At 43.7% G+C, this 23,558-nt stretch overlaps 1 protein-coding gene across 1 annotated transcript in view; it reads left to right on the top strand.

The window, feature by feature from the left end:
• SLC35D1 (solute carrier family 35 member D1) overlaps nucleotides 1–21,845 on the top strand; it is a 104,498-nt gene extending 82,653 nt beyond the window's left edge. The window contains exons 10-12 of the mRNA XM_086953839.1: nucleotides 6,789–6,867; nucleotides 17,854–17,936; nucleotides 18,733–21,845. Coding sequence (XP_086809965.1) covers nucleotides 6,789–6,867; nucleotides 17,854–17,936; nucleotides 18,733–18,829 — 259 coding nt within the window. The 3' untranslated portion in view covers nucleotides 18,830–21,845. The remainder of the gene's footprint in view (nucleotides 1–6,788; nucleotides 6,868–17,853; nucleotides 17,937–18,732) is intronic.
• The last annotated feature ends 1,713 nt before the right edge of the window (nucleotides 21,846–23,558 follow it).

Genomic DNA, 23,558 nt, shown 5'->3' with positions numbered 1-23,558 from the left:
GGACTCAGGCGGGGAAGGCAGCAGGACGGGAGAGGAACTCTCAGAGGCGGAAAGCTCGAAGGGGCCGATAGTGACACCACAGACATCGGATGGCATATTTTGCGGCTGAGACTGTATTGGGACTAGATCGAGACTTCATGGTAGGGTGGTATCCTGTTGATGGAGGGCGGGATGCCGGGTGGGGGGGCTGTGTGCTTAGTAGGGGACGAAGGCGCGGGGCGCGGGCTCCGCTAGCTGGGGTCGGCGGTAACTCACCCCCCTTGGGCCCTTAAGGCCGACTGTGGTGGAGACCACAGGGTAAGAGTGTGAGAAGTTGGTTCAAGGTTTGGATGGGGGCGGACATTGGGTTCGTGTGCTCTGTCCTGGGGAGTGGGGTTTGGGGAGTTTTTCTGTTCTGGGTATGTTCGGGGGGGGCAACTGCATTGGGGGGGCTATGAACCTTCGTTATTTGAATCGGACTGTACGAAGCTGGAATGGGGACATTACCTAATTTGAAATGCCTGACGTGGAATGTCCGGGGGCTGCGAACTATGGTGAAACGTCACAAAGTCCATGCATACTTAGTGCGCAGGGGGGTTCAGATCGCTATGCTACAGGAGACTCATCTCACCAAAAAAGAATGCGCTGCTTTGCAGAAAAGATGGAGGGGCCAGGTGTTCGGCACCACGTACTCAGCGTATGCCAGGGGGGTGTTGATCTGGGTGAGGGCGGGGATACCCTTTCAAGTGCTGAATCAAGTCGTGGATCCAGATGGCCGGTTTGTGGCGGTGGAGGGGAGGTTGTATGGACGGGATGTGGTTTTCTGCTGTGTATATGCGCCGAACACTGATCAAGCTCGATACTTTGATGGCCTCTCGGGGTCCCTGGCCTCTCTCCTGGCGGGCCCGATGGTGTTAGGGGGGGACTTCAATTCGATCACGGATGTGGCTCTGGATAGGTCCCATCCCCCCCTGGTGGACTCCCCGGTACGCCGGTTGGCCGCGCACAGGAAGGACTGGCAGGATAGGTGGGGGTTGCTGGATGTCTGGAGGGAGCGGCACAGGGAAACCAGGGATTATTCCTTTTACTCTGCTCTCCATGATCTGCATGTCAGGATTGATTCGGTGCTCTGTGGTGGATCCCTAGCCCCATTGATTTCCCATGTGGAGTACCTGGCTAGGACTATCTCAGATCATAACCCCCTATTGGTACACATTCAGTGGCAGCGGGAGCGCTCAGTGATACCAACATGGCGGCTTCGGCCGGAGACGCTTGAGGATTCTGTGTTCAGCGACGCGGTTCAGCAAGGCATTGATAGCTATTTCGGAGTGAATGAGGGTACGGCCACGAGTAGGTCCACTGAATGGGATGCGATGAAAGTGGTGGTGAGAGGGGTGTGTTTGGGCAGGTTTTCGAATGCTCGCACGACTGTGTTGAACGCACTCATGAAAGCGGAAAAGACCTTGAGGGACTTGGAGCGCCGCAGGCCGGCTAGGCCAGATTTGCAGACCCAGTTATTGGAAGCGAAGGAAGTGGTTGCCACCGAGACGGAACGTTTAAGGTGCTATGACTACCGGCAGTATATCATCAGGGCACATGCGGAAAGGGACAAGGTGGGCACCCTCTTGGCCAGACTAGCTAACCCGGAACTTAGGGGCTGCCCGATCCTCAGCATTGGTAATGCGCGGGGGGAGATGGTGTACTCCCAGGCAGCGGTATTGGAACGTTTTAGGGGGTACTATGAGGAATTGTACCAGAGTCAGCTGGAAGTGGGGGTTCAGGACATTGCGGAATACCTGGGGGAGAGGCCGCTTCCGGTCCTGGACGTGGAGGACGCGAAGGAGCTGGGTAGCCCGATCACGCTCACAGAAATACGGGTGGCCATCAAACATATGGCCCGTAACAAAACGCCCGGGGTGGACGGGCTGCCGATTGAATTTTATCAACAGTATGTGGACAGCTTGGCTCCCAGGCTGCTGGTGGTGTATACGGAAGCTTTTGAGGCTGGGGAATTGCCTGGGTCCATGCGAGAGGCCTTGATTGTACCGCTCCTGAAGCCTGGCCGGGATGCAACGGATGTAAGGTCCTACCGCCCGCTATCCATGCTGACGGTGGATTACAAGATTCTGAGCCGAATCCTGGCCACCAGGCTGGCCCCACACATGACGGGCTTGGTACACAGGGACCAGGCCGGGTTTATACCCACGAGGAGCACGGCGCTGAATATTCGCCGCCTAGTGGGAATAATGGACGCCATCTTGGACGGGGAGGGAGCTCCGGCGGTCCTGTCCGTAGACATCGAGAAGGCCTTTGATAGCTTGGAATGGTCTTTCCTGGATGGAGTGTTAGAGAGGTTTGGCATGGGTGAGGGGTTCCGCAGGTGGACGAGGGTCTTATATACCTCGGCGACGGCGAGAGTGCGTTTGGGCGGCCTGGTGTCTGCGGCGTACCCGGTGGGCAGGGGCACGCGACAGGGATGTTCTCTGTCCCCCCTATTGTTTGCTCTGGCGATGGAACCTTTGGCGGTCCATGCGAGGTCGGGTGACAGGTACGCGGGGATTGCCAGCGGCGGGCAGTGGCATTATATATCGCTATATGCGGATGACTTGCTCCTGTACCTCGCTGACACCGCGCGGGCATTGGACGTAGCGATGGATCTGTTGTCGGAGTTTGGCCGGCTGTCGGGCCTTAAGGTCAATTGGGCGAAGACTTGTGTGTTTCCGCTGCGAGCGGGATCACCAGACCCTGGCGGCGATTTGGGCGTGGTATGGGAGCCATCTTGTATCACCTATCTGGGAGTTCGCATCTACCACGCAACTGCGGACCTATTGGAGGGCAACATTGGTCGATGTGTCCGGGCACTGAGGGGCAGCTTGTCTTTCTGGTCGACCCTCCCGCTGACGGTTCTGGGTAGGATCGCACTTTTAAAAATGGTGGCGCTCCCCCGCTTCCTCTACTATTTCCGGACGCTGCCTGTCTGGATTCCTCAGGGGGTCTTTAGAGACCTGAGGTCGATGATTATTGGCTTCCTATGGGGGCATGGCCGCCGTAGAGTGGCCCTGAGCACGCTACTTCGCCCCAAGATAGAAGGGGGCATGGCTGTGCCCGATTTCGAGCTGTATTATCTAGCGGTGCAGCTGCAGGTCCTTACACAGAACGTGGCCAGGGTGTTTCGGGGTCCAGAGGAGGACCGGGATCGGGGGATAAAACGCCACGTACTGTCCTATATTATCATGCAACAGAGGCTCGAGTTGCGGGCCCTCACCATGGAGGAGCGAACGCTCCGGCTGTGCTGGCAGAGGAGCCTTCGGAGAGCGAAGGCGACGCGGCCTTATGCACCAGAGATCCCGATCGGCATGCTGACGGCCTTGCCGCACGGGGGAGATTGGTCCCCATTGCTGGAGTGGGAAGAGGCGGGACTGCAGGTAGTAGGCGACCTATACATAGACGGGGCTTTGGCACCGTTCGAAGCGCTCCGGGACCAGTTTGGGCTGCCCGACGGGGGGTTCCTCCTACACGCGGCGGTGGTGGCTGCCATACAGAAACACTGGAAAGGGGGGCTCGTGGAACCGACAACTACTATGGCGTGCCAATATGTGGTGATGGCGGCAGGTACGTTCAAAGCTGTGACGTGCCTCCATAATAGGATGCTGAATGAGGGACTGGAACCGCTCCAAGGGCTCAAGACTAAATGGGAGGAGAGCGTGGGCCGGCCCATACCGGATACGGCATGGGGCCACATCCTGTGGCGCACGTGGAAGGGCACAAGAAATGCGCGCTTTCAGCAAGTACATTTCTATGTGCTTCATAGGGCCTACTTAACTCCTGAGAAATTACAGCGGTACTTCCAGGTGCCGGATGCTCGATGCCCACAGTGTTCGTCTCTGGGAGCGGACATGGATCATTTGTTTTGGGGGTGCTCGCACTTGGGGGCCTATTGGGCGGAGGTAGGGGAACTCCTGAACGAAGTGACGGACAGGGAGGTGGAATTTGATATGGCGGATTGCCTGCTGCTCTGGTTCCCGCACACCAAACACACCAAGGTGACGAGCAAATTCATTGACCTGGGTCTGATATTGGCGCAGAGGGAAATATCGTGGCATTGGAAGTCCAGGGGGGGGACCCTCACTGCGTAGATGGAAGAATTAATTGCTGCGGTGGTCTGACTGCGAGAGTGTGCTCCGGATGAAGCAGGCTGTCAAGATGGGGAATGAGAAGGTATTGGATGCGGCGCGTGCATGGGAGTTGGTGGTGCAGGCCTTACGTGATTCTTTGGTAGAGGATGAGGATGTTGAGAATTAAGCCGGTGGACACCGCGGGGCGAACACAAAAGTATTATAACCCGCACTGTAGTGGGTCCATCCAATTCGACAGGACGAGGCATACACCTAGCAGTTGCCAGGGGGGGGGGGCTTTTGGGGGGTTGGTTAATGGGAGTTTGAGGTGGGTCGGAAGCCGTTAGATGGTAGCCCGCCAGGGCACCTTGAATCTACTAGGATGGTGGGTACTATGTGGAGTGCGGAATGGCTGGGGGGAGAGGCCGGGCATGACAGAACCATAGCGCCTAGGACAGGTCCCGACATGGGCGGTACCACTGATTACCACTGGGATGGCTGACGGGAGCGATGTTGAGGGTGGGGGGGTAAAAGCAGATACGTAAAACGACATTTCAACCATGGTCCCTATGGGACGTGCACCGTGATGTTCTCCTATTGAATGGAGTAATATGCCGCCCGGCCTCCGGGATGCGGGCTGAATGGCTGTGTAAGATTTGGGGTTTCTTTTCTTGAACGGGGGGATGTCACGAGTGAACTGGCTGACTAATTGTATCCTGTAGTTTATAACTCTGCAATAAAAATATATTTAAAAAAAATAAATAAAAAAAAAAACAGTTGAACCACTACAATTCAAAGCATTCTTGCAACTTTGCCATTCTTACATGTATATATTGTTTTCATTTGTTATGGGCAACGGTTGCAAACAATAAATCAATATAGGTGGGAGATTAGCTACTATAGATATAAACTATTTGATTTGAGAAGGTGGACCTGGAATGCTTTGTGAAAAGTTACTACTTTGCACAGAAATGATGATCTAATAGTCTGGGGAGTTAACATTCTTGCAATATCGGTTTGGGGCACGGAGTACATACCCTGCGATTGCACAAGTTAAACTGGGTGTTACATTTAATATTTTGAAAGGTTTAGTGGTAAGAAGTGTAAGTCTTTCTCTGGTTGTGCATGATATGGCAATACAGTAAACACCAGGATATACAAAATAGTTCCTGTAGATTTCATAGAGGGCTATAAAGTCAACTGATGAGTACCCGCATTATTAGTGAAGAACAGTATATCATTAAAGTTTACTCTTGTTCTCAAAGTTATGTAATTTTCATATTTTTCCCTACATTTCATAAGATGTTCTCTTGACTTGCCAAACACATTTCAATGAATTAGTCTTTTAAGAGCTGTCCAGAAAAACCTGCAATATTTTCCTAGGGATTCGCCTTTAAAAACAATTCAATAGAGTTTAACCGCTACTCCTAATAAAGAGTGAGGCTTTCTCTCCTAACATTAAAACCTATAAATGCTTTGAAATAAATGTAGGAAGCTTTGTGATCTTGGGGTTATCCGAGACTTGCTAAATACATTCTTTAGAGGTATGGCCGTCTACAAGACTCAGTCTTTCAGTGACAAATTCGTTTACATTTTTAGACTTCATTAATCCAACAAGGGTCAACAATGGCCCAGCAATGAAAACAGTTTAACAAAGCTGTTGGGACTTTAATGAAAGGGAGCATAAAGTCCAAGTAAGAACAATCTCTATACTTTGTCTCTTCACAAGCGTCCCTAGACTTGTGTGATAGCTAATAGGTTTAAACTGGGGTTCTATGATTTGACTACTAAGAAGACCTTTTTCTTCTTTTCACCATTATTTGATTTTACTTTGAAACATCGGCAAATCAATTCGCGAATATCAATGTATAAATGTAATGACTTCAGAAAAAAAAACTTAAAAATACTTAGCTTTTTCTTTTTCTTGGAAAATACTTTCCTGGGGTTCTTTAATCTTCTGTTAGAGTTTACTTCTAAAAGAGTTATTTCTGTGCCGTTGCCAGAAATGTCCTAAGGCCTAATTTCAGTAGTGAGTAATGGGGACATTTTTGTAGTCTTTCAAATAGATATGGGTATGCTAAACTTAAAGTCAAAACTAAGGCCTTGATTTAATAGAGAAATACAACTGTAAATATCCACTTTGCATAAAATGTATGCAGAGCTGCTTTCAATCTGTCAAGTATCTGTATTGAACAATGGTTAAAATGGCACAGCAGTTTTTCTGGTAAACACGCACATGCTCTTGTGGGAAAATTGGATCTTTCCGTCGGGAAAAACGTTCTCAATTTAAACGGCTTCAGAATGCATCATTCAGTTAATGTCTTTTCGCAGCAAGGAACATGGGCATGGAGAAATCCCTCCTATGGTGCACATACTTAAGAATTGAGTTCAGATTTGAAATTACAATAAAAGGACACGTTTCACAGGTGATACCCAGACTGTAAAGGGATGTTCTAATTATTAAAACAGAATGTTCTCTGTTGTTCGGTTACCTTCTTATTAGATTCATCTCCTAACTGGAAAGTAAAATACTTTGTTCAAATAATGTTTGTAGTGTACTAAATTATTTGGTCTCTGTGTCCAGATATGAAGGATTATTAATATTAAATGATATCGTCCTTGCAGCTTTCTTTCTGTTGAGTTTATTGATTCCTGATTCGATGCACTCATACTTTCGTATTTATTTATTTACAGGTTTATTTTAATGTATGCAACAGTTCTTTGCACTCAGTATAATTCAGCTCTCACAACTACAATAGTTGGCTGCATTAAAGTAAGTGGCTTGATTTTTTCCTTTAACGACATAATACTTGTTTCATTGTGAACAAACCTGTGTTGATTTGTTTTGTTGGTACCAAACAACAATGCAAGAGTTCCACCACCTTTTTCTGTATTAACCCGTTTAGCGCGTCGAACATTCCGCCCCAGTGCGGACGTTCGATCGCGCTAACGGGATTCGGACGTCCAACGGTCGTGCACAGCACCAGCGAGGTAGTGCACGCGACGACCGTTGGACGTTCGCAGCACGGAAAGGGTTAATAGAGTGGATTCAATCCAGCGTACCTATACAATGTAGGGCATATTTGCATGGAAACAATTATATGCCCCCAGTAACCTGGAGCACCCACATGTACTCCCATTCATTGGGGGCTGGGAGGGTAGTTTGCTCACACAGCTCTTGTGCTTTGTTTGCCTTATGGACATAAGTAGCTTCTCATCTGGGCTCCAGCTCTCAGCAGTAGCAAAACGGTGTCCCTTGCCTGTGTGGGTGGTGAGGTGAGAGGCCCGCAGCGTCCCTTGCAGACACTAGCATGGGGTTTAGGCAAGACACCTGCCCATGTGGCAGCCACTTCTTTTGTTGTTTCGAAGGATGGGGTCCCCAAGACCTTCTTGTCCTGTGGATGAGCTCCTTGGGGCCGAAAGATGGCCTGAATCGGGGCACCTACACACACCTTCTCCCCATTTAAATAATGAAGATATGTTTGTGTGAACCCCTGTACCATGGTCCATCCAGGGGGTAGTTTTTGAAGCCTGTGGAGGATAGCTATGTGTCCATTTTTCTCTTTTATTTTTTTTTCTTATCAACAAAGGGCCAAAATATTTGAAGCTGCATATGTCTGGCCCATTGAGCAATCTTGGGCACATTTTGCTTCTGGTTGCCAAGACTAGCCACCAGGAACATTTTCATCAGGCCCCCGCCTCTAAAGAGGCTCATTTTCTAGGAGTTTGTTTTGTCTTGCTCCTTGCAGCAGCCTTACCCTCTGCCTGACTCCTAGTGGAGGATATCATACACAGTCCCTCTGTAAGCATCCATCAGAACACCCCCAAGCCCCCCCAATCCAACTGGTCATGGTCCACAGGTAGCTCAAGGCGGCCACCATCACTGACCCTGGAGAGAGTAATCCTAGTCCTGGTGGGCAGCTGGAATCAAAGTCATTGGTCCATCCTTGCAGGGCATCAGATGTCTTCTCCGTGTAACAGGTCATCTCGTCCGTCGTCATCGCCTCCCAGGTTCAGGATCTTCTCCACAATCTCTCCCTTGTGCAAGGGCATTTAAGTGGGGGATCGAATATTTTGGGGGTCAGGCACCCCTGGCCAATTTTACAATACCACATTATTCCTCCACCTCTGCCTCAACCATCCGGCATTGTATTCTGGGACAATCTAAAATGGCAACTTCATGCTTTCTCTGGAAATCACTCCTCAGAGGGCCTCTGCTCCACCCATGGACTGCAATTACTGTCTAATCCTTTCCCACCAAAACTTTGAAGGCACAGTCCTGCTGTGTTGACTTCAGATGTCTGGGCTCTATTCGTTGTTCTAGTGAGTGTGACAAGCTAATTATCGTCCTACCATCTAACCGGACTAATCACCCTCTAATTCTTTTCGATCGCAATACCATCCAACCAATGGCCCACCCCCAATCTAGCCATCCAAAGTCCTGTGTGAGGAACATACACCAAGTCCCCAGGCAGAGTTAGAAGCATTAGTAAGTTCCCAAATACTATCCCCACCCGATCTCTCCTCAGAGGATGACCTGACCACCCACTACAACACAAAAATGGCAGAACTTGTTGAAGCAGTCGCCCCTCTGAAACTCAATAAATCAAAAAGCATCCCCTCCAGATACTTGTTTAACAAAGACCTTACCAAAGAAAGCCGGCCACTCTTATTGGCTGAAAGAAACTGGAGGCAAGAACCCTCATTGACCAATCTCTTGATCCTCCAGACCGAACTCCTAAGCTACAAAAATCACATCTTCAGGGAAAGATCTTCCTTTTTCCGAGACCGACTGAGTGGTGTTGGAACAGACCCAAAGACCTCTTCAACATCATCAAACATACCTCCTCCTTCCCTCTACATTCAACTAACTGAACGCTGCAAGGAATTTGCAACATTTTTCTCTAAAGAAATCTGTTGGACTCTCTCTTGAGACACCAACCCCACTGTACACCAAAGATGCCCCCCTTGTGAAGAGGGTCCATCCACAACCCTACCTCCAACTGACGGCTGTCTCCCCCTCTCAGCAACACAGTTCGCCAACCTCAAACCGTTGCAATTGAAAAATTATGTAGCTTGGACTGAATTCAACCCTATCACTGAAGAATTACTCACCAGCATGAAGCCAACATCGCACATTTCTGACCCACCGACCCATGCTGCACTTGTTAAAAGTCTCAGTTACAGGCCCCCCTCAAACTCTGCCAAGTCACCCTCCTCATCAAGAAACCAGACGCTGATCAGAACAACTTTAATAATTACAGACCTACAACTAACTTCCCTTTCCTGGCCGAAACCATTGAAATGTGTGCTTGCACAACTCAACAACCACATTGAAAAATACAACTTGCACGGCACCTTCCAGTGTGGGTTTAGGAGAGGCTGCCTTAGAGAGACTGTAATACTGACCATCATAGAAAACCTGCACATATCACTGTATGATGGCCAGACCTGCCTGCTAGCCCTCCTAGACTTTGATTCTGGCAACCATGACATCCTCCTAAACACCCTATTGCAGCGGGCTGGCATCAGTGGTACTGTCCTTTTTGGTGGTTTGCTTGTTCCTTAACCAATGCTCACAGCTAATCAAGCTTAGCAACTCCATCACAAAAGCAGCACCAGCCTGTCTCACAAGGAGTCCCCCAGAGGTAAAATTGGTCTTCTGCCCTATTCAAAATCTATATGGAAGTCCTTGCATTTCTCCTGAAACAAGCCAGAATTGCCTATCATATCTAGCTGATGACTCCCAAGTCTACATGAAAATCGCTTAAGTCAAATACATCCAGAACCAAACAAGCACTCTCTCCATGGTTCAGTCCTGGCTGACCAACAACCATCTTAAGCTCAACCCCAACAAACTTCCCAGTAGATAACTGGCTTCACAACCCCACAGTATTAAACTGCAATCTGTTCATCTCCATCTCTGTGGTTTACACTTGGCAGACACCATAACATGAAAGAATGTATCAATGCCTCTGTAAAAAAAAGTGTCTTATACACACTGAAACACCTTAAAGTCAAATCCTTCATCCCCATCAAAGACATAAAGACTGTGGTGCAATCCTTGCTCCTCCCCAAGCTGGACTACAGTAAAGCAACGATTACGGATGCCCCAAAAACACACCTAGCCCCCTTGAAAGCTACACTCCACGCAGCATCCAGACAATTGTCAGGGTAGTCTCTTCAACTCAACTGGCTCCCAATCGAAGCCCGATCTTTTTTCAAAACTGGTTGTGTAACCAACAAAGCTCTCGATACGGAAAAACCAATCTATCTCACAAATAAATTCTCAAAAGCCGGGAATAAGGCAACTTGGAAGCTCTAACAGGCTACTCCTGATTCTAACCAAATTTAAGAGAAAAATCTTGCACCTACTTCTCCAGGAACACTCCCAAAATCTGAAACTCTGTGCCTCCGCATTTATCTAACAATCAATCATTCCCTCACTTCAAGAAGTAATTGAAACTTCTTCCCCCCTTGAACCATCTGATTGGTCTGTTTGCTCCCACCCAACACTATCTAACTAAATCTGAACATCACTACCTCTGGGAAACCACGCTTAGTCCAATTACTACGTATTTACAATGAGGGTCGGGTAGTGAGTCACTAACAGTAAAAGTCTAACTGGGCTAAATGTGCTTCAGTAGACTTCCTTCATATTCGTGTTTGCCCCTCCCCTGAAGCATGGATGCATTTTTTGTGTCCTTCCACTACTCGCTTTTTCAGGCTCTAAGTTTTTAAAAAGATTTTTTTTTAAGAACTCTACCAAAGTGTGTCTTTTGAGCTGGCTTTCTCAGGTGGTACTTCTCCCTTCGTCCATGTTGCTTGCCCCTACCTGCCATCTCTCCTCCTCCATTGAAATCCGGGTTGATCATTGCCCCTACCCGCCTACAATTGTTGTCTATGTTGTTCCTTACCACGCCCTCCTCCACTCCTTCTCTTTTTCCATTACTGTCTGTTTTGTTGTTTGGTCCAGCACCTCCATTCTAACCCATGTTTATGTTGCCCTTGACTTTGTCCAGCTCCTCCATTCTAACCTATGTTGTTCATGTTGCCCTCTGTGTTGCTATTCTGGCACCTTCTATGTTGCCTCCTGTCCCTCCCCAAAGTATTTTTTTTAAAGCGCACTACAATGCATCATAGTGTCTTCTATCTTTTTAAAGTCTTTCAGCCACGCTGCAGTCCAACATGGGTAAAAGGATTTTGGCAAAGTGAATAGCTCGCTCGTAGGCGAGACCTATTGGCTTTGCTAATGCCTTCAATTTTTTTTTCTTTACAATTCATTTTAATCTTCCCTTTCCTTTCTACAGTAGATGTCTTTTTAACAAACTAATTTAAGTTACAGTGTTTGCACTAGATAATGACTTCAGTTTGCATTAAACCTGAATTTTAAATTGCAATGCCTCTATTGAAAACTGCTTTAGAATCCGTACATGATTGTTGCCATGGTTTTCCAACCTATAAGTCTTATTAGAAAGCTTAACTGTTTTTTTTAGTTTAATTTTCTATAGAGATTTGTTGAAAGGAAGAGCACTAGTTTAAAACTGTATATCTAGTCGTCGTCCAATTAAAAGATTTTATTAGGTGTTGCCTACATGACTCCTAAAGTTGTCAGGTTGCGGAAGATCTATTGCAGTTTTCGAGCCCACTTATTGCTTACCATCGGCTGACTTTGTCACTCTCATTTGCTTGTTTGATTATTTGCTCTCCTCTTCCTGCGTTTGCCCATCCCTTGGAGCATATCCTCTTTACTATACTTTTGACTGGCTTCCCTTTTTCTTTGAAATGCTCACAGTTGGAAAACTATTTTTGTCCTTTGCTTTTAGCACTTCTTGAGAGTGCATGTGTTTTCTTGCTCGCTTCTGTATGTGTACTTATTTTGCCTGCTCTTTTCCTCTGACTGCGTTCATTAGGTACTGTACAACTTCTTGTTTGGTTTCTCACCTTACTGCAATTTTACGGCAGGTCCCGTACTTACATGTAAATAGCCTTTGAAGTGGCTTCTAAATGTTTTTCTTAAGCTTGCTTAATTTTACACTGCAATTCTTATTTTGATATCAGCAGTTAACATACCAATGTTTAACACCTGGACTCCCCAAATTCTGTTCATTTCACACTTTACGACGACTCCATTTCTTTACCATCACTTTTAACCTTTTTCTTTATTCCCCTGGAGCTTCTTTGTTGCTCTTCTCCTTCGTTGACTGTTTCTAACTTCACTTTAACTGCATTTGCTCTTTCTTCTATAAGCTGTTTTAAATTCCTTTTGGAGTGGTCTTTGCTGATCTGACTGCTACGATTTCAAAGTATATCAGATTGTACCCATTTTCGACTGTTCTTTATAAAGTGATCCTCCTTTTTTTAGAATGCATTCAATGAAGTGCATATATAACTGAACGCGCCTCTATGTCATACTGATATGTGTTTTAATTGAGACTACAGTTATACCTGTAAACCAATGTAGTCATTATGTCCTGCTTGCATGGATTTCTAGTATGCTCTCAGTGCTCTTGTATGTGGTACATATATAGACTTTTAACTATTATATTACTAGTTGAAACTGTACCATTTTATTCCCATTGTATGTCCTATCTACCTGTCTGTATATCTCTGCATATCTATCTTCACAACTATATCTATCGGTCTCTCTTTCTTTGTCTGTCTTATCTACTTTAGCTATCTTTGTAACATTGTTCTGCAGAGGAAGTAATTAGAGCATTGAGGTGCCTAAAAACCAACATTGATTGCAGTTCATAAGTGAGTCAGATTGTCCTAACTATTCTATAGATAACCGTTATCTATCTAGTAATTCCCTTTTTTATGCAACGGAGCTTGTCCATACCGATTTTGTGTTTTAAACTTATTTTATTGAATATTCACCTTGCAGGTAACTCGAAAAACATAGTAGTTGCTTTGCAGTACCCACAACAGCCATGATATTTTTAGATCCTCATTCAGTATACAAGCAGTACCAAGATAGGTTAACATGTGTGGCTGGCATTTGTGGAGGGCGTACCCCCTCCATGGGCCCGGTCTGCAGAGCTGCGGCTGACCTCCACGCCCCACAGGTGAGTAAAATGGGACCAAGAGGAATACCATTCGTTACTGGTGCATACCCCTCAGCTGGTGACTAAGGGGCAGTGGAGAGTGGGGAGATAGACTGCATGTTGGCTGCGGCCCTATGCGAGCAGGGCCCTGGCCGGCTGTGGTCTCCTTCGGATGGAGATGGAGGCATAGAGGGATGGGCAGAGGTTGCCTTACACCGCCACACAAGCCGTGGTCCTCAGGTGCTCCAGAGATGCGAACATGGTGTGAGGAGCCCAGGGGGTACCCTGGACTCCTGAGGGGTCCAATTTCTCATTGAGAGGGCCTGGCTTGAAATCTTGTACACCGTACATTCCTACCACTGAGGGAAAAGATTCTGGCAGAGTCCCGGGGGTAGGGGTTGGCCAAAAGTCTTCTGGAGATGTGGTTCATGGGGTTCTGTCATGCGCTGCTGGATGCTGGAGCCAGAATACCACAAAAACATCCTCTGCTCCCCCCTAACTACAACAGGTAGGTTACCTTCACCTAACCCTCCTCACCCGGTATTTAGTGGGTTTCCTGGAGGGGGCATAGGGTCCACCGCACAAACAATTAGTCACTCAGTGGCTGCTGTCATGGGTGCCGGCAGAGGATCTGTCTGCCTGTTTCCTGTGTGAGAGGGCCCACAGATCTGTCTGCCTCCGGGCGTACCCCACTTCACTCCCACTGGACCATTATCCTCCACATATTCAATTTTGCAGACCGAGATTGCACTCGCCAAGTGCTTCAAATTTACTTACGATAGTGGTCTAGCTACACCCGATCTACTCCTACTATAGAGCAGCACAATTGGTAGTACTCAGTGACTGGTAGTTCGGTGGTACTCACTCCCCAAATACGCCTTAGAGCGCTGGGAGCTGCGAAATTCCCCAGTCGCACAGGGCCTGAACTGAGCCATCTCCCCTTAGGACTTCTTCCTGCAACAATGGTAGTGTTTCAGATGTGGAAGAACACTCTGTATGCACTGGGTTTGCGCAATCGCTTGAGATTGGAGAGCCTGCCATGGTTTTGGGGTGTAGTGTAGCTCCTACTTTCCCAATAGGCTCTGCGCTTTGGAATAACATAAACAATAGTTTAGACGTAGGACTGAGGTCGACTAGGTCTCTATTGAATGTTAGACTTAATTTAGGTTTGCCCCCTAGCTCAGAGGTCACTAGAAACTTTCTCGAATTAACAGGGAGGAGTGAACTTCTCTGATTAGACAAGAAGGGATTCAGCTTCTGACAACCGCATAAACATGACAACTTTGCTCCCCCAGAATGAGGAGTATATCTCCAGAGTCGTGTGAAAACAATAGATAGCTATTTCAATCAGTCAATCGTGCATACTTAGTTTCACCAGAGTGCAGAGAAATAGAGAGACGGTTGTTTTCAACAAAAGGTGTTATTTATGGAGTAGTCTTCTTTCTCATGCAAGAGAAATGAATTGCCACAATTGCAATACTTGTTATATAGTAAAGTGCGTACATTAAAACGAGTATTATGAAATAATACTGTAAAAGTATTGATATGGTTTCTGAGCCATATGATACTTAAAAGGTATAAAATATATACAGTTACATACAATGATAAAAGTTTTGACTAAACGTACTCAACTGGTGCTTCTAAGATACACCTACCCCGATGTAACTAACCTAAGCCTAGTACGTGGGAAGGAGTAAGTGAGCTGCAGTTTAAGTTAAGTTAGTTTTTGCCAAGAATCTGACCCAAGAATTCTCTAAGGATCTAATCTGCAGCGTACCTTGGTTTTACAATGAAGGAGGTCTTGTATCTCGCTCTCAGGACTCGATCTCCCAGTAACCCGCAAGGGAGCTGGATTTTCTCGGCAGGAGAAAAAGACAGCGTCTTTCTCAGTGCGTCAAATGGGAGGGACGGCTTCCTTCGGCACTCGCATCAGCTGGGCTTCGGATAAGTAGATAGCCGCTCTGCTCCAAACCACCGTGTGTTGCTTAAAGCAAACGCTGGTATATTTATACCTGGAAGGTGCCGTGTTTGACGTAAGGTTGGACATAAGACGTCAATAAAAGATGTCACTAAGAACTGGCTAAGAACTGGCCATTGTTTCAGTGCTCGCAGGAGTTCTAGGACAAATCAAAACAAAAGCATGGGGAATTCCCAGGTTGCTGGAGGTTTGGTTTGTTGAAAGAACTTGTTGTACTTTCTAGGAGTCTAAGGAAGTAGCCTTGCCGTATTTGGTTTGCATTGGCTATTATTAAATATGGATTTGATTCTTATGCCTTTTTATAAGGTTATGATTTGTTATAACCACATAAGGGCATAAATCAGGAATATTTAATTAGGGTCCTAGATACGATCACAACAGGGGTGTGCTCCAACAAGTGACTACGTTACAGGGCTTCAACAAATACATTTTCTCACTGTGAGATATGAACATGACCACCATTAAATCCTTTGCTGATCTACAAAGGGAGTATGGGCTTCACCAAACTCAATTTTTTCACTTTCTTCGGATTAGACATATATTCGAGCCTTGTGTCTCTGGTTTATTGGATCTGGCAGAATTCTAACCACTGGAGTCCCAGGTACTGTTAAAGCCACCTAGCCACCATAAACTGTTCTTCATCTACAAATCATTAGTCACAACATGCCAAACGCAATCTACGTACAGAAGGAGGCACGTTCATGTGACTTAGGACAAATAGACGATGACTACTGGTGTGAAGCTCTGAATTACCCCAGGTGATCAGTGATTGCTGCCCAATACAGACTCGTACAATTTAAATATCTCCATTGGACGTCCGTTACCCGAGCTAAGCTGTGGCGAATAATGTCCTCACTTTGCCTCTGTTGCTCCAAACAACCTAGGGACTTCTTACACACGCTTTGGAAATGCCTGGTCTTAGCCCAATACTGGGAAGATGTGACTGCATGCCTCAAAGGAATCTTGGGATGGTCTCTTCCCCGAGATCACAAATTCGTCCTCCTGCAAATCAGAGACTGTAGAGGGCATCTGCTATAAAAGAGCCTTGCTATGGCCAGGACTGGTGTTGGCCAAAAAAAAAGGCATTTGCTAAACACAGAACCTCCATCCCTGGCAGAGTGAAGAACGCGAGTTGATAAATGTAGGGCCCTAGAACAAAGGGTTTACGGAGCTAGAGGTCACCCGAAGAAACATGAGAAAATATCTGGAGAGTGGGCCTGATACAGAGGGATGCTGCTCACCCGATGTGTGATTCCTTGTCTTAAACTGTAGTATAATCATGAAACCTGGAAGAGGGCCTTAACATGCCGATATTGGAGGGTGGCAGGGAGTCAAAGGGTGCTACGCACTCGAGAGGCAGGAATATGTGTAGCGAGCTATTGACGGACTTGACTTCTCACTTTGTAACTAATGTGGTGTCTGAGACCGGGAAGGAATGTTACTGTGTTGACTGCTTCAGACAATACGTTGTTGTTTATTTATGGAAAACCAATAAAAATGTGTTATAAAAAAAGTTCACATGCATCATTGTCATAATTTAGAACCCTTCATACGCATGGGGGTGGTGGATGCAATATGAAAGGTTGGGTAATAATGCAGTGAGTTCAACTAAAGCAAAATAAATATTTGCAACCAAGAACCAGCCCTATGGGAGTATAGAAGACACTAGGGAGTGAGCCACAGTCTTTGAGTGAGTGAGTATGTGTTATTACAGGGCGGGGGTGATTAGGCATGCCTCGTCATGCATATTTCTCGGGAACACGATCTCCACTAGTATGGGGTGAAACCGCGTGAGAGGAGCGGGTGTTAATGAGACATTATTCATAGACAGGTGGGCATTGTGGCTAGTCTGTAATGTGCCTAATTAATAGTCCATCCCTTCCCACTTTGGAAAGATCGGCCAGTATTTCTGTCCAAGCCTCCACCCAGCTTCCAGTTCCCTGTTTGCCTCTTTTTAACACTGCACTTTCTGAAGAAGCCCTTTTGCGACGCTCCGCCAACCAGGCTTGGATGTTGGCACTCTCTGGTGTTTTCCAGGCCATTGTCAACTGGCGTCTCACAGACCTGGCTGTGGCGACCTCTGCTTTAGGTCAAGGAAACAAACACAAAAGACATTTCGTAGGGAAAGGAGACAAAAGGCGTTCTAAAGCCACTGACCAAGCTTTCAGCATTGTTTTCCTGAATGGGGTGGGAATTGGGCACTCCCAGACCATTTGGAGGAATGCAGCATCAGGCTCTCCGCGGTGCAGGCTTACGAAGCTATTCTGTATGTTGATTGCCACTGGGCTTTTGTGGTAGATAGCCTTTAAACTTTCTATGAGGGCTTTTTTTCACTGAAATTAGACATTGTTGCCCTATATACCGATAGAGTAATTTCTTATTCCTAAACATTAGAGTTTTGATGCATCAGAATATGTGGATGTTTTTCGTCCATTTCATTCAAAGATTCAAGATTGCATCTGTTTTTACTGATGATCCTGCAAGAAGTTGTTCAGTTGAATATAGTATTACAAAATAAATTGAGAAGTGTCCTGGTGTTTGCAGAGAGAGAGAGACCAATGTAATCAATCCTTGACAAATAATTTGTGGTAATTTGCTATTATATATGTTTTTCTACTGTTTTTCAATTTGGAAGATTAACTCCAAGCTTTAAAACTGTTCACGAAGGTCTATTATCTTTCTCTGAATTTGTTTCCGCCTTAACTGAGGATGTTTTTACATATTTCTCTTTTAGAATATACTAATTACGTATATTGGAATGTTTTTTGGTGGGGACTACATCTTCTCATGGACCAATTTTCTTGGTTTAAATATCAGGTAAAAACTTTTATCAATGTACACATTAGTTAAAAAAGTAGGTGTTTTTAAATTGTTTGGCTGAGCAGTCGTTGTGCATTACATAACATGACATATATTTGTAAAGTGCACAATCACCCAGAAGGATAAGATTTGGGCTTGTCGTCTGAATTTCTTACCTTTTGCAGTTCATACATGTACAGTAAGCAGTCTGAGTGATGTTTTTAGCATGGTTCTAGATACTAGTTTTTCCTGTCCATTTCTCAAATACGGGGCATTTTTTTTTTTTTTTTTTTTTTACACATTTCTATTTTCTAATTCTTAGTGTAGCATTAATGAGTCTGAAAGCACATATTAGCAAAAAACACGGTGTGGTATGTCAACAAGGATCCCATTTATTGGCATGGTGTGGTTCCTGCAGTTGGTTACTACTGTTACAACTTTAGTTTTGCAGCCAACACATTTGGGTGTACTTTCCATTGCAACTTTTAATATTTAGTTCATATAAGAACATGTTTCAGACCTACACTGATGATTGAAGAAGTACCGGCTTTAATAAATGAATAACTGATATGGTTTTTTCTACTGACCATTTCCAGTGGTGAAAGAGTAAGAGATGGGAAACAGAGGGCAGTCTTATAGTATGAACATGGTTTCTAATGTGATGTAAACTAATGAGTTGTATGGTTTTTTTTTTTTGTTTTTTAATACTGGATTCAACAATTCTTTTAAAACGTGAATGTGCTTCACTGTGTTTGCCTTTTTAAAACTTGTTGGACCCACCCAACTTACGTTTATTGTGCAAACTTCTTTCTAGCATTGCTGGAAGCCTTGTGTATTCATACATCACCTTCACAGAGGATCAGTTGAGCAAAACAACCGAGCCTAGTACAAAGGGAAAAATTGCAGTTTAACCAGGTGGTGAAAGAAGATCCAGGATTTCCTTTTTTCTTTTTTTACCAATGTTACTGAGCTTGTACAGTAAACTGTATCTAGTGTTTTTCTCTTTTTTTGTAAGGAAATTTCACTTTGCACAATTAAGAAAGATGCCTTTTTAGAGAATATTTTTTAAATGAATTTTGTAAGCTGTGCTTAAAAAATTGCATTGTCCTCTGGTTCCAGGCTGCTGCAATTATTTGAAATATATGTAATATATGATTGTGTAATGATGTCTAAAACTTGCATATCTGTGAAAGTTTGGTTGCACAGTGCAACAATGAGAGCGTTTTCAATATTAAACTCGGTTCAAACTAATCTCTCATACTGTGAAACACAAACAGAAATGTGCTCTCTGCTTGTAATACTCTGCTTCTGTGTTGAGTAACAGGAAAATGTTAATTCCTGTGTTTAGGTACTTATTCCTAATGGACCTATGCGCTAATGTAGAATTATCACTGCCTTTGCCTGTTTGCCTGTAGAAATAGGTGTTTAAAAATTATTCTGTTTACTGACCACCAAATTATTATATATGTTATCTTTTATAGAAATATCACTTTCCAGACAGACGTCAATTAAAAATGAATTACCTGCATGCAGGCCTATAATTACCACAGGTGTATCGGTTGCAGAGTTCATTGTCTATCTATGCCATAATCACAGAACCATAGAAAGTGGACTGCTCAAACCTAATGGCAAGCAGAGCCATAAACAAAGAGCAAAATATTTCAAATTACACCTGCGTACATCTGCTTTTGAGTACTTTGTAAAGCCGGTCTTAAGCAAAGTAAAGAATACAATTGCAAACTCAACATGTTCCACTATAACCAAATATTTGATCAAGTGTGGATATTGCCATAAATGATTATTAAAAGCAAGATTGCTACATTAAAAGTAGCAGTCCGTGTAGAAGTAATGTCATTGAGACCATTTATGTTGCTCAAATTCATTAGCGTAGGTTATTGATGTGGTTATGAAAACACATTGAAACCCCGCGCAGTCCCACATTCAGTCGCAATTCTCAACAAAAAAGGCTTCTGTTGGTATCCCTCACAGCAGAATATCTTTCATGAAAAGTAGTACCTATACTAGAATGTGATAAGGAATCCATACCCTTTTCCCATACCCTTTTCCCAAGAAGTTATTTAGGATCCAGTCTCATTGTGTAAGATTGGGTTAGCATAAAAATATTTTTGGCTGTGGATAGTTTTTTTTATAAGCTTCCTGTTTGAGATATGTGTGTATACATACTTAACAACTTGACGGAATTCATTTTTCCATGAATTAGCATACTCTAGTAGACCTGTTTTATGGGCATTTACAGAAGGGAAAGGATTAATGTTTTGTTGGTGTTTAGTATAATTTTCTCTGATCATTGAAACTATGCTGGCAAAGAAATCTCGGTGTAAATTAATAATCCTACAATTGTAGTATAGGTCTGTTATTGTTTAACTGTTACAGAAAGCTGTAAACCAAGCAGGGAAACGTGCACTGGTAGTTGTTTTTGTTTGGAATTAAATAGAACATCATTACTACATTTTCTAAGATGCAACAGCTGTTTTACTTTTACACGATGTTACAGAGATCGATATTTTCCTTGTATTTTTAATATTCTCACAATTCATAGAATTGAAATCACTATGTGATATGTAAGAGTCTGACCTTTGCCTTGCTTACATATAAGGCATTTAATTATATCTGTAAATCATGTTTTTACTTGCTGGCGCACAAATGTCTGTTTACGATGCTGGTCTCTATGTCAATGACTAAGTACCCAGATGAGCATGGATCTAGAGTGATGAAGCACCAATTCATACACAGGTGTGGCATTTTCATTACAAACCAATCCAACCAATCCCACTTTCCATTGAGGCCAGACGGAAAGCAATAAGCACCCCTCACATGTTCCATCGAATATGTGTACTGTAAATTGCAGCACAAACCTCTATTTCTTACCTCCACTGATTGCGGAGAAGGGATACACATGTTTCTTTGAGCACGCTCAGCAATGTGATCGCAATGAAAGCATTGGGCCTTTATCCCAATGTTTTGCATTGTCAGTCTAACCCTATGCTGATCTGTGTCCTTGGTGTGTCGCCATTTAGCCTAATTACTGTTTGTTGCTCAATTGACAAATTGGTCTTTGCTCATAACAAAATGTTTTTTTGGTATGAATTTGTCTCATGCATCCAATTTGAGGTGCTATCAATATAAACACTACTGTATCATTGAGTTATCGTATTCTTTGGCAATCCTGCTCACATGTATGTTAAATTTACAGATTATAGTTGGTTCTTGCAAATGTATTTTATAAAGCAAACTTTTTTTCAAACATATTTGCTGCCATAGCACAGTAATAACTGTTCTCCCATAGATTTAGACATTCTTCTGTGAAGAATATCGAGTCTCTGCCCCACTTTTTGTGGGTATTTTTAATCCATTACACACTTGTTATCCTCTTATTTTCTCTATATTCTGACCATTTTGCAAGAGTAGCCCACTTTGACAAATGGATAAAGTCAATTGTCCATCCTTGGGCCTATATATTTTGTGTAATAATCTTATGAAAGAATTGCATTTTGGTATTTATATGTTGAATCATGCTTTCAATGAAAAGACAAGTGATTCACATGATTCTGTAATATGGCTTAACTGAGCAATATCATGTTGGCATTTCTACTACCGTATGCTCGGCATTTATGTCTAAAAGTATGATTCTGTGTCTAACAATGAGAAATAAACTGTACAGCAAATGAGGTCTTCTGCTGTGTTTAGCCAGGGTCCACTCAAGACCTAAATCCAGACTTAAATGTCGGTTGTAATGCATTTGTATTAATGATCAGATAGCCTTAGGTAACATTTCTGCAACATTTCAGGTCACAATGTGTTCAGTTTAATTCTAATTATTGCCATATAAATTAATATATTTGATTTTGTTTTACATTGTCGTGAAAACGAAGAGAAATGGCTAAATAAACTGATATACTACCACCACATTTGTGATTTTTCTTTGCAAGCTGTAGGTGAACTTTCAACTTTGTACACAATGATTTATTGCTGCTAGAATGCATTTTTGTTGACTTTAGATTTGAATGTGGGTATTTATGGTAGAAGCACCGGATTCAGCATTACTCCACTGCTGTACATAATGTACAGCATGTTACTCAAAATGTATGTGACTTCCAGAGTATGTTGCACAGCTTGATTCTGATACAGCACTCTCTGGGCATACTTCCTTAAATATGGTCCTCCGATGAAACTTATTTCCCGTCCGAGAGGTGATGGGAGTTAACAGGACATCAGTCAATTTCAATTAACAGCGTAACACATTTCTTTACACAATAAGGACCAGTAATCAGTAACTATGGTTAAGAAGATTTATTATAAATTAATAATCAAGTTAAGATACACAACACTTAGTACCTTAATATAAAAATACAGAATCACCAATGGGATGCCCAACCACCTAAAGAAGTGTAAGCGAACCAATATCAGGGAAACAAGGAGTTCAGTCACAGCAATACAAAATAGTAACAAAAGTATATGATGCTCAAAGAAGAGTCTCTGGTTTTCTCGTCTAGACATGAATGAGTCTAATTTACCCAAAGTAAAGTCCAAACTAACAGGATGGTCTAGAGCACACAAGGAGCTCAAAAATCAATAAATTCCATAACTGAAAACATAATTAGGCAGGGCATTAAGTAGGAAGGTGTCTGCATTGCAGAAACTCGGACAACATTATTTGTGGGGCAGGGAAGTGAGTGTTTGCCTAAGCCACACTGAGGAAAGAAACAAAAGAAGCATAGAGGGGAGAAACTATTAGAGTCCAGACTAAATTGCAGTAGCATCCGCCAGTGTAAACTCCTATTATTTACACTAGCATAATTTAGGTAGTTCACATTCCTATTGTCCTCCACCGTTCTCATGTTGCGGACTGCAGTATCCCACACTTTAGTGTGAGAAGATAATGTTGCTCCCATGTAAAGTTAGGTGGTAACATTGCTGAATAGTCCTTTCTGTTGATGCTCTGGTTCTCCATGTTCTTTCGTCCAGGTCCTCTTCTCATGCTCTCTCTTTTCTCTATCACTAGTACCGTAATGTATTTATTCTCACACTAACAATGCATGTGACTACATGCAAGAGAAGTCACATTAGCAGAAAATAGAAAACAATATTTAATGGAGCATGAAAATGTAGCCCTAAAATGTCCGCTTGGAGTGCCAAGCAAGAATTCACGTTTAATATGTGTGCGCACATTTAAACACTTGTAAATGTAAAATGTCAGTACAATAAATTCATATTACAAGGGACATACAGTAAAGTCTTGTGATCGTCATGTGTATGTCTAAGAATTAGAATTTAAAGGCAACCTATGAAACAGTGAACACATTATATAAACTTTTGGGGTGTTTACATAAGTCAGGATGGTTTCTATTCAATCATCTAAACGGGTAATGTCATTTAATTTATTATGGCTCACATTATGTAAATCTAATACGTTTTTGTAGTGAGTACATATCTATTAAGTAAGAATAGTTTATTATCTTAATTCAGTTAAAATACATAGTTTGAGTAAATTCTTAGCCCTACAGTAACTATGTCAAGTGCAACACTTATTTTAATATTGTTATCCCACCCAAGAAACGTGATAAATGCATGTTCATGTTATGTAATTGTGACTTGTACCAGTTTAGTCAAAATTGTGCT

The sequence above is a fragment of the Lissotriton vulgaris genome, chromosome 1_1 (genome assembly GCF_964263255.1).
Source record: "Lissotriton vulgaris chromosome 1_1, aLisVul1.2, whole genome shotgun sequence".
Classification (NCBI taxonomy): domain Eukaryota; kingdom Metazoa; phylum Chordata; class Amphibia; order Caudata; family Salamandridae; genus Lissotriton; species Lissotriton vulgaris.
This window is presented reverse-complemented; position numbering and strand designations above follow the sequence as displayed.